Genomic DNA, 12,003 nt, shown 5'->3' on the forward strand with positions numbered 1-12,003 from the left:
TAAAGCCTTAAAAGTATTGCACACCAAATTTGGAAGCTTTAACCCTTAAAATAACGGAACCGGAGCCGTTTTGAACTTTAACCCCTTTACAGTCCCTGGTATCTGCTTTGCTGAGACCCAACCAAGCCCAAAGGGGAATACGATACCAAATGACGCCTTCAGAAAGTCTTTTCTAAGTATCAGAGCTCCTCTCACATGCGACTGCATGCCATGCCTCTCAAAAACAAGTGCGCAACACCGGCGCGAAAATGAGGCTCTGCTTATGCTTTGGGAAAGCCCCTAAAGAATAAGGTGTCTAATACAGTGCCTGCCGATATTATTATATCAAAATACCCAGATAAAATGATTCCTCAAGGCTAAATATGTGTTAATAATGAATCGATTTAGCCCAGAAAAAGTCTACAGTCTTAATAAGCCCTTGTGAAGCCCTTATTTACTTGCTGAATAAACATGGCTTACCGGATCCCATAGGGAAAATGACAGCTTCCAGCATTACATCGTCTTGTTAGAATGTGTCATACCTCAAGCAGCAAGAGACTGCACACTGTTCCCCCAACTGAAGTTAATTGCTCTCAACAGTCCTGTGTGGAACAGCCATGGATTTTAGTGACGGTTGCTAAAATCATTTTCCTCATACAAACAGAAATCTTCATCTCTTTTCTGTTTCTGAGTAAATAGTACATACCAGCACTATTTCAAAATAACAAACTCTTGATTGAATAATAAAAACTACAGTTAAACACTAAAAAACTCTAAGCCATCTCCGTGGAGATGTTGCCTGTACAACGGCAAAGAGAATGACTGGGGTAGGCGGAGCCTAGGAGGGATCATGTGACCAGCTTTGCTGGGCTCTTTGCCATTTCCTGTTGGGGAAGAGAATATCCCACAAGTAAGGATGACGCCGTGGACCGGACACACCTATGTTGGAGAAATGTATATTTAAAAGTAAATTATACAGTATTATTACACATTAAAATAAAAAAATAAAAAAGGATCCTAGATTTTGAATAACTGTCACACCACAGCTTATAAATTCAAAGTACCAGGGTACCATGCTTGCTAGAATATCTGCATAGGTCTAACACTCTCGTCTGGCTCCTACAAATAATAGTATATTATAGGGGTGAAATGCCTAACAAATGGATGTAGGTATTATGTCACACAGTTATTTCCCCAGTGGGAAGGAAGGGAAAAACAAAAACACACACCTTAAAACTGCATACATGCAGACTGTCTGCCAGTACCTAAGATGGTAGCGACCAGTTAAAACCAGACAGTTGTAATAAGACAAAGTCAATCCTACTCACGTAATGAAAAGCACAAAAGTGCTAGACATGCAGACCGGATCCAAAAAGTCGTCCAACAGACAACTTTTTGGATCCGGTCTGCCTGTCTAGCACTTTTGTGCTTTTCATCATGTGATTAGGATTGACTTTGTCTTATTACAACTGACTGGTTTTACTAGCTGATTTGCACTATGTGGCGCCCTCTATCTTTTGTATTTTAGAATTTCTTTCCTGTGCTTTGGCGTGACACTTTAGAGGAGCTGCCTGGAGGTGTGGAATTCCTTGGTCATCGGATTGAGTATTTTCACATACATACATACCCTCAGTTTACGCCAGGGTTAGGTTCCAGAAGGAATGGTTGTAAATTGAAACCCAGTTTATAATGTAAGTCAATGGGAAGTAAGGGAGTTGGGTTCCAGGCCCCTCTTAAAATTGTTATAAGTAACACCTAATACATTATTTTTAATGCTTTGAAATGAAGACTTTAAAGGCTTAACAGCATTATAAACCTAATAAAATAATCACACAACACAGAATATATAATTAAACTAAGTTAAGTTAATAAAAACATTTGCTAAACAGCATTATAAATCTAATAAAATAATCACACAATATAGACTTCGCTTGCATTTTTCTGCTAACAGTTCTTTCTATGCATTCCAATCTGGACTGATTTATAGACCGGAAGATCTTGTTCCTTTGAAATCTGCTTGATAGCTCAGGTCTGGTTAAACTGATTAATTTCAGCTTGCTTGGCATTGCTGCAACACAAGGGGACAGCTTCACCTACTGGCTATTTTAATCAATGCACTGCTTCTCAATAGCAGTCACATGACTGGAAAAAAGGTTGTTATTCTGAAACTGTAAATTTAACCGTTGTAAACCGAGGGGGGTTTATTATTATTTTTAAAATTTATTTTTTTAAATTTGTGGACTGCAGTTCATATTTTACATTCTGACCCCACGTCGAATACTTATATACCTATTTGATCTGCTATCACTACATCCATTTTATGTTGGTTTTGTTTCTATATTCTTTTTTTGTTTTTATACCAGTTTGCTTATACTGTGTATCTGTGGTGCATATTTGCATCTTGTGACGTATCACTCTGTTAATACCTTATTACACATTTTATATAGGCATAGTCACACAAACTATTTCATATAGGTATTATTGGATTTTTATACCCTATATGTATAGGTTATAGTGACATTGCCCATTACTGTACAACTTGGCGCCTCTTATAGATATTAGCTTGGCTCATTTTTGCACCTAGCATATCTTGTTATATTCTTAATTATAGTAGTGCCTATTACAGAAAGCCAATCATACCTTAAAATTAGGCCTTGTCACCCTAGATTTTTATAGAGATGTCCAAAAGCTTCTGGCTCCTAAATTTAACAGATTTGTTGAGCTCTGCTTTAGTTTAGATAGTCAACTGTATAATAAATCTATAATCTTAACTTAGACATGCAGTCATTAATGGAACCTGAATATTTGAGTAGCAGATCTTACCTTCTAGTCCCATTGCAGTCATTGGATAAGTTAGTCCGGTTATTAAGAAAAGCTAAAGCATTTTTCTGCTGCTCACTTAGCTGAATGCTACCAGATGTATCACACATCAGAAGCTCCCGTATCAGCTGAATCTGTCGTTCCTAATAAATTCATAGATAAAATAAATAAATATGACAAAATACATGGTCTAAACAATTTAAAAATGTGTTTACATCTTACTAGTTTCTCGCAGTCTGCCTCTGCCCGTTGTCTTCTCTTTATCTCCACATCCACTTGATTACGAGCATGTTTTAACTTCACCTCTAGCGCACTACGCTCAGTCTCAGCCTTCATGAGCATTTCTTTGCTTTTTCCCAACTCGTGATCCATTTTTTGCCATTTCCTTCGGAAATCTTCAAAGTTCTTAGCCAATTGCATAAACTCTAAGAAAGGGGTACAGTAAGCAAACTTGTATTTTCAAGAACAAAAATACAGGGGTGCAAAATGGAATGGCTGTTGGGAATATCACTCCTGGCCAGCAGGAGGAGGCAAAGAGCACCACAGCAAAGCTGTTAGGTATCACAACCACCCAGTCATTCGACCAAAGGAAAGGAGAGAAAGGAAGTAACAAGGTGCAGAGGTACCTGAGGTTTATATGACAAAGAAAAAAACTGTGAAAAACAGGGCGGGCCATGGAGTCACGGTGTCAAGAAATAAATTAATTCATCAGGCAAGCATAAATTTTGTTTTCTTTCTTAAGACATGGTGAGTCCACGGATCATCAATTCCCAAGCTAGAGGACACAGATGGTAAGCAGGGACAAAACTGGTAACCTAAACAGAAGGCACCACCGCTTGAAGAACCTTTGGCCTCGGCTGAGGCATCTTTTCTAAGGTTTCAAAGTATCAAAATGTATAAAATTTATAAAAAAAAGTATGCAGACAGGACCAATTCCAGCCTTGCAAATCTGTTCCACAGAAGCTTAATTTTGAAGGCCCAGGAAGAAGAAACAGCCCTCTTGGAACGCAGAACCACCTCATCAGAATGAAAGACAGGATAAGGAGAATCGCACTGCAACGCCGAGAGTTCCGAGACTCTCAGAGCAGAAGAAATGTCAACAAGAAACAAAACCTTCCAAGATAACTTCTTAATATCTAAGGAATGCATAGGCTCAAACGGGGCCTGCTGTAAAAAAACGTTTACAAGGTTAAGACTCTATGGAGGAGTAATAGGTTTAAACACAGGCCTGATTCTGACCAAGGCCTGACAAAAAGATTGCACGTCTGGCACATCCGCGAGACGCTTATGCAACAAAATAGACAACGCAGAAATCTGACCCTTCAGAGTACTTGCTGACAAACCCTTCTCCAGACCCTCCTGGAGAAAAGACAAAATCTTAGGAATCCTAACTCTACTCCTAGGCCTCTGGATTCACAGTACACCAATACAGATATTTATGCCATATCTTATGGTAAATCTTTCTTGTCACAGGCTTGCAAGCCTGGATGAAGGTCTCAATGACTGCCTCCCCCAAGGCAGAACATACAGTGATCTGAGATGTCATCGCAGAAAATGCAGCATGCCTGCAGAAAGAACAGAGCCCATGCAGGAACTGTTAAGAATAAGTGCTTTAACTTTGCAGCTCTACTCTTCAAACAGAGCTGTCTTCTGGCTGCACTGTTTAAGTGTTCCAGTGCATCAAGAGAAATGTTTGAAGTTAACAAATATGCAGTAGCACTGTAAAGCAGCAGTGCATTGATTATTAACTGGCTTTTTTTCAAACACTCCCCTAGCCTTTCCTAGTCTGCAAAGCTGTTTGTTCTGAATGTAAGACATTCTTATGAGCATTGTACCTTTTTATTACTACATTTCTATGTTGGATCAAGAGACTTTTTTTAATTTAGTTTGTCCGCAACTAATTTGCGATGCAATTTTCAACTACTGCACTATATTATAAAACGTTAAAAATTGTTTTATTCTTTAGTTAACCAACACATTGCAATTGAACGAGTGCTTTAGTGTAACTGCCTAATTTAAAATTTTATTTAAAAATGGCCTGCAGAAAAATTTTCACTAAAAAAAAATCTCATCGCAGAAAGTGAAACAAAATTCTGCCTCTGGGACTGCCTCGAAAAAACCACGCTTAGATAAAATAAGGCGTTCAAATCTCCAAGCAGTCAGCTTCAGAGAATTGAGATTTGGATGAAGGAAGGGACCCTGAAGTAGAAGGTCCTTCTTCAGAGGTAGTGTCCAAGGTGGAAGAGATGACATTTCCTCTGGGTCTGCATACCAGATCGTGCAAGGCCATGCCAGTACTATAAGAATCACCAACGCCCTCTCTCCTGCTTGATCTGAGCAATAACTCGTGGAAGGAAATGGGTATGCTAGACTGAAATCCCACAGGACTGCCAGAGCATCTATCAGAACCGCCTGTGGATCCCTTGACCTCAAATCGTACCTCGGGAGCTTGGCATTCTGCCGAGATGCCATGAGATCCAGCTCCGGTCGCCGCCATTTGAGGATCAGACTGGAAAACACCTCCGGATGGAGTTCCCACTCCCCGGGATGAAAGGTCCGTCTGTAAGCCGCTGATGTTATGTTCTCCAACTGAAACCTGATAAACCGTGCTGAAGCTAACTGAGGCCAGGCGAGCATTGAAGATCCCTCTCAGCTCTAGGATGTTTATGGGGAGATCTGACTCCTCCCGAGTCCATAGACCCTGAGACTTCAACAAGCCCCAGACTGCTCCCCAGCCCAGCAGGCTGGCATCGGTGGTCACAATCACCCTGGAAGGTCTGCGGAAGCAAGTTCCCTGGGAGAGGTGTTCCTAAGACAAACACCATAGAAGCGAGTCTCTAGTCACCTGATCCAGATCTATTCGAGGAGACAGATCCGCATAGTCCCTGTTAATACATTGTCTTAGCATGCATAACTGCAGAGCTCTGAGATGGAACCGAGCGAACGGTATGATGTCCATGGAAGCTACCATCAGACCAATTACCTCCATACATTGAGCCACTGACGGCCGAGGCGAGGACTGAAGGGCGAGGCGAGGACTGAAGGGCAAGGCAAGAGTCGAAAATCTTTGAATTTCTGACCTCTGTCAGAAATATCTTCATCGATATGGAATCTACTATGGTCCCTAAGAACATACCCTTGTAGCTGGAACCATCAAACTTTTGCCTGGATTCACCTTCCATCCGTGGGAACAAAGAAAAGATCTCTGTACGAGAGTGTGCTTGTTGAAAAGACAGCACCTGAACCAGAATGTTGTCCAGATAAGGCGCCACTGCAATTCTCAGAGACCGGACCACTGCTAGTAGAGCCCCCAGAACCTTTGAGAAAATTCTGGGAGCTGTGGCAAGGTCAAACGGAAGAGCTACAAACTGAAAGTGATTGTCCAAGAAGGCGAACCTCAGAAACCTGTGATGGTCCTTGTGAATTAGACTTAAAGAATGCATACCTTCATGTTCTAAGGTTGTCATGAACTGACCCTCTTGGACCAAAGGAAGAATGGAACGTATAGTTTCCATCTTGATGAACGGTACTCTGAGGAACTTGTTTAGACATTTTAGGTCTAGAATTGGTCTGATAGTTCCCTCTTTCTTGGGAACCACAAATAGATTGGAGTAGAATCACAGACCCTGTTCCTGCCTTGGAACAGGAACTATCACTGCCAGAGTGGAGAGATCCTGAACACAATTTAAGAACGCCTTTTTCTCAGGTCTACAGATAATCTTGAGAGGAGGAACCCGCCCCTGGGAGGAAAAGTCTTGAATTCTAACTTGTATCCCAGAGATAATATGTCCACTGCCTAAGGATCCGGGACATCTCGTATCGAAGCTTGAGCTGCCCCATACTTGATCCGTTCCCGGGGAAGGCTTACCTCTAAAGTTTCAAAAGGAACGAAAATTACTCTGACTTCCTTTCTGCTTATTCCTCTTATCCTGTGGGAGGAAAGACCCTTTTCCTCATAATATCTGAAATAACTTCAGCCAAGCCAGGCCTAAACAAGGTCTTACCCTTGTAGGGGATCGCCAAGAGCTTGGACTTAGATGAAACATCCGCAGACCAGGATTTCAACCATAAGGCTCTACGAGCCAGTATAGCAAAACCAGACATTTTTGCTCCCAACTTAATGACTTGTAAGGAAGCATCTGTGATAAATGAATTGGCTAACTTAAGAGCCTTAATCCTGTCCTGGATCTCCTCAAGAGGAGTATCTGTCTGAATAGAATCAGACAAGGCATCAAACCAGTAGGCTGCCACACTGGTGACAGTGGCATTGCACACCGCAGGCTGCCATTGGAGGCCCTGGTGAACATACATTTTCTTTAGTAAGGCCTCCAACTTCTTATCCATAGGATCCTTTTAAGCAACTTTCTAATTTACTCCTATTATCAATTTTCTCCGTTATCTTGCTATCTTTATTTGATAAAGGCATCTAAGCTTTTTTTTGGGTTTAGAACTCGGGATAGCACTTTTTTATTGGTGGATGAATTTATCCACCAATCAGCAAGGACAACCCAGTTTGTTCACCAAAAATTGGCCAGCATCTAAACTTACATTTTTGCATTTCAAATAAAGATACCAAGAGAATGAAGACAATTTGATAATAGGAGTGAATTAGAAAGTTGCTTAAAATTGCATGCTCTATCTGAATCACAAAAGAAAAAAATTTGTGTTCAGTGTCCCTTTAACAGACGGAGGTGTTCCAGCTTAAATCTAAAGGATACAACTTCAGCATCAGAAGAAGGGATTATAATGTCTGAGATTTCACCCTCAGACACTACCGAAGTGTCTTCCTCCTCAGATTTTTTAGAAGGGGCACCCTGGCTAGCCACAGCCTGATCAGAAACCTTACTCACTGATTCTTTAAAATTTCCTCTTGCGCTTTCCCTGAAGGGAAAAGCAGACAGCGGCTCAGAAACTACAGAGGATACCTGGGTAGCAATGTCTTGCAAAGAAAATCCTACTGGATTGTGAGAGGAAACCAGCTCACCTGGTTTGAGAGGATGTCATTCCTCACATGGACCTGTAGAAAGGAAAGAACCGAGTAAGCTTATTACGGCTTTCTGATTAGGGCAGCAAAACTGTTTGAGAAAGGGCAGTGAGGATTGTACCTCACAAGTTCCCAATTGCTTAAAAGCCACCACTGCCCTACAGTAGAGACTGACGTGGGCTACCGCTAGACCCCAGGAAAGATCAGAGCAAACCTACTCTGCTTTAAAATAATAAAATCTTGATTGGAGAAAACTTAGACACCGAAAACGTCACCACCCATTTGCACCGCAGGCAAAGAGAATGACTGGGGTTTGTGGGAAGGGAAGTTATACTTAACAGCTTTGCTGTGGTGCTCTTTGCCTTCTCCTGCTGGCCAGGAGTGATATTCCCAACAGTAATTGATGACGATCCGTGGACTCACCGTGTCTTAAAGGGCCATAATACCCAAATGTTTAAACACTTGAAAGTGATGCAGCATAGCTGTAAAAAGCCGACTAGAAAATATCACCTGAACATCTCTATGTAAAAAAGAAAGATATTTTACCTCAAAAGTTTCTCAGTAGCCACCTCCCATTGTAAAGGATTTCTAAGCAGCATATTAGTATGTCTGTCCTGGGACAGCTTAGGGGATGAGCCTCGTGAACTCTCATATTTACCTATTCAGCTTACTATGAAATCTCATGAGAGTTAAGTCAAATCTCATGAGATCACAGTAAAAGAGTTCATGACCTCAGCACTGCTGATGCCGATTGGCTGCTGTTCATTTCTTCATTATTTTTTTTATTTTTGTTTTTACCTGCAGCTGAGTAACAGCTGAGTATAACCTTTTACACAGAACTTACTCTGCTGAGGAGATTGTGAGGTAAATATCTTTCTTTTTTACATAGAGATGCTCAGGTAATATTTTCCTGTCAGCTTTTTACAGTTATACTGCTTCAGTTTCAAGTGATTTAGCATATGAGTATTATGTCCCTTTAAGAAAGAAAAAGAAAGCACTCGCAAATAGAACAGCACTCAGTGTGCAGCGCACCAAAACAGGTGCAAAGCTTGCAAGCTGGAACCTCCCTGTAATATAGCAGATGTCTGTTTTGCATTGTAGGGTGTTGCCATATCAGAATCAAGGAGAGGATTTCACTGTAAGTAGGGTTGCACTGATACCGATACTAGTATCGGTGCCGATACCAAGTATTTGCATGAGTACTTGTACTCATGCAAATGCACCGATACTTAAACCGATACCTGCACTTCATACCCATACTGTATCTTGTGGAGTTTTTTCAAACTGCATGTTGCCATTTCATTTTAAGCTGTAGTGGAGACTCAACTAAAAATGGTTCACTTCTGTTCTTCCAATACAAATTGCTGTTGTATTGTATTATTGTAAGAGAGATCACTGTACCTTGTTCAGACAAACCCCTGAAGTACTGGGTAGTTAAAGGGACATTATACACTCATTTTTTCTTTGCATAAATGTTTTGTAGATAATCTATTTATATAGCCCATAAAGTTTTGTTTTTTTAAATTAATGTATAGTTTTGGTTATTTTTAAATAACATTGCTCTGATTTTCAGACTCCTAACCAAGCCCCAAAGTTTTATGTGAATACGCTCGACTACCTACTCCAGCTTGCTCCTGTTTGTGTAAAGGGTCTTTTCATATGCAAAAGAAGGGGGAGGGGGGGAGTGTCTTATTTGCCACTTGCAGTGGGCTTTCCAGCAACCTTTTCAACAGAGCCAAAGTGACAGCTTCTAAGTAAGTTTTTAAACAGTTTTATACTGGATTTTTATATCAGTATCTGTGCATATTATTCTTTATAGTAGTGTCTATTACATGCAGTTATATGAAAATGAGTGTATACTGTCCCTTTAATAAACTGAGATTTCAAGCTCTGGCTAAAATGGCCCAAAATGATCTTTCTGCCCCATGCAGTAGTGCTGAAAATGAGACTGTTCAGCTTAGCATCAGACATTACTGATAGCAGAAACAGACGTATAGCTGAACATACAGAGATGCTTCTGTTCCTTAAAAAGAACTTGCTACTAACTTTTCAAAAATTATTATAATTGCTAGATTGCCTGTTATACTACTAGTTCTTCTCTTGCACAATTATGCTCAAAACATACTGTACTCTGAGGAACATCCTTAGCTTATATAATTGCAGGAAGAGTGTTCATAGAAAAAATTTAGTTAAATCCTATGAACACACATCTTACAATAATAGGACTAGATTTAGATTACATTTGATAGGTAAGCTTTACCAATGCTCTGTTCACATTTCCAACTCAATAGACTTTAATGGAGTTGCACATGCAATGAACATTGGTAAAGCTTACCAGTCAAATGTAAGCTAGCCCAGTGTTGTTCCCCATGTTTAAACAGTGCACTGGTATATTTTTTACTGCATTGCACTTTTGGTTGGTTGTGATATTACATGTTATTTATTATTGTTATTATGAATATATTTGAATGTGAAATTTCTTCGAGTTTTTAGAACTTTGTGACAACAAGCAAATAAAACGGTTTTATTATTTCATAATATCTTTTGAGTTACAGTTCTTCATAATTATAAAGAAGCTATCTTAATTCATTAGTCTGTATTGTGCTTGGGACACTGTAACATGACATTAAAAAAAGTATCAGTAATTGGTATCGGCGAGTATTTTTAAAAAAGTATCGGTACTTGTACTCAGTCTTCAAAAAACATAATTTATGCTTACCTGATAAATTCCTTTCTTCTGTAGTGTGATCAGTCCACGGGTCATCATTACTTCTGGGATATTACTCCTCCCCAACAGGAAGTGCAAGAGGATTCACCCAGCAGAGCTGCATATAGCTCCTCCCCTCTACGTCACTCCCAGTCATTCGACCAAGGACCAACGAGAAAGGAGAAACCAAGGGTGTAGTGGTGACTGGAGTATAATTTAAAAAATATTTACCTGTCTTAAAAAACAGGGCGGGCCGTGGACTGATCACACAACAGAAGAAAGGAATTTATCAGGTAAGCATAAATTATGTTTTCTTCTGTTAAGTGTGATCAGTCCACGGGTCATCATTACTTCTGGGATACCAATACCAAAGCAAAAGTACACGGATGACGGGAGGGATAGGCAGGCTCTTTATACAGAAGGAACCACTGCCTGAAGAACCTTTCTCCCAAAAATAGCCTCCGAGGAAGCAAAAGTGTCAAATTTGTAAAATTTGGAAAAAGTATGAAGCGAAGACCAAGTTGCAGCCTTGCAAATCTGTTCAACAGAGGCCTCATTCTTAAAGGCCCAAGTGGAAGCCACAGCTCTAGTAGAATGAGCTGTAATTCTTTCAGGAGGCTGCTGTCCAGCAGTCTCATAAGCTAAACGAATTATGCTACGAAGCCAGAAAGAAAGAGAGGTAGCAGAAGCCTTTTGACCTCTCCTCTGACCAGAGTAAACGACAAACAGGGAAGACGTTTGTCGAAATTCCTTAGTTGCCTGTAAGTAAAACTTTAGGGCACGAACTACATCCAGATTGTGCAGAAGACGTTCCTTCTTCGAAGAAGGATTTGGACACAAAGAAGGAACAACAATCTCTTGATTGATATTCCTGTTAGTGACTACCTTAGGTAAGAACCCAGGTTTAGTGCGCAGAACTACCTTATCCGAATGAAAAATCAAATAAGGAGAATCACAATGTAAGGCTGATAACTCAGAGACTCTTCGAGCCGAGGAAATAGCCATTAAAAATAGAACTTTCCAAGACAACAACTTTATATCAATGGAATGGAGGGGTTCAAACGGAACACCCTGTAAAACGTTAAGAACAAGGTTTAAACTCCATGGCGGAGCAACAGTTTTAAACACAGGCTTAATCCTGGCCAAAGCCTGACAAAAAGCCTGAACGTCTGGCACTTCTGACAGACGTTTGTGTAACAGAATGGACAGAGCTGAGATCTGTCCCTTTAATGAACTAGCAGATAAACCCTTTTCTAAACCTTCTTGTAGAAAAGACAATATCCTAGGAATCCTAACCTTACTCCAAGAGTAACCTTTGGATTCACACCAATATAGGTATTTACGCCATATCTTATGGTAAATCTTTCTGGTAACAGGCTTCCTAGCCTGTATTAAGGTGTCAATAACTGACTCAGAAAACCCACGTCTTGATAAAATCAAACGTTCAATTTCCAAGCAGTCAGCTTCAGAGAAGTTAGATTTTGATGTTTGAAAGGGCCCTGTATCAGGAGGT

General features: G+C 40.3%; 1 protein-coding gene across 1 annotated transcript in view; it reads right to left on the reverse strand.

Moving 5' to 3' along the window:
* The window catches only part of RACGAP1 (Rac GTPase activating protein 1), a 145,043-nt gene that overhangs the window by 106,364 nt on the left and 26,676 nt on the right, over window positions 1-12,003 (reverse strand). The window contains exons 3-4 of the mRNA XM_053705552.1: window positions 3,022-3,224; window positions 2,803-2,942 (exon numbers count right to left, since the gene is read on the reverse strand). Of these exons, the coding sequence (XP_053561527.1) occupies window positions 2,803-2,942; window positions 3,022-3,224 (343 nt within the window). The remainder of the gene's footprint in view (window positions 1-2,802; window positions 2,943-3,021; window positions 3,225-12,003) is intronic.

The sequence above is a fragment of the Bombina bombina genome, chromosome 3 (assembly GCF_027579735.1).
Source record: "Bombina bombina isolate aBomBom1 chromosome 3, aBomBom1.pri, whole genome shotgun sequence".
In the NCBI taxonomy this organism is placed as follows: Eukaryota; Metazoa; Chordata; class Amphibia; order Anura; family Bombinatoridae; genus Bombina; species Bombina bombina.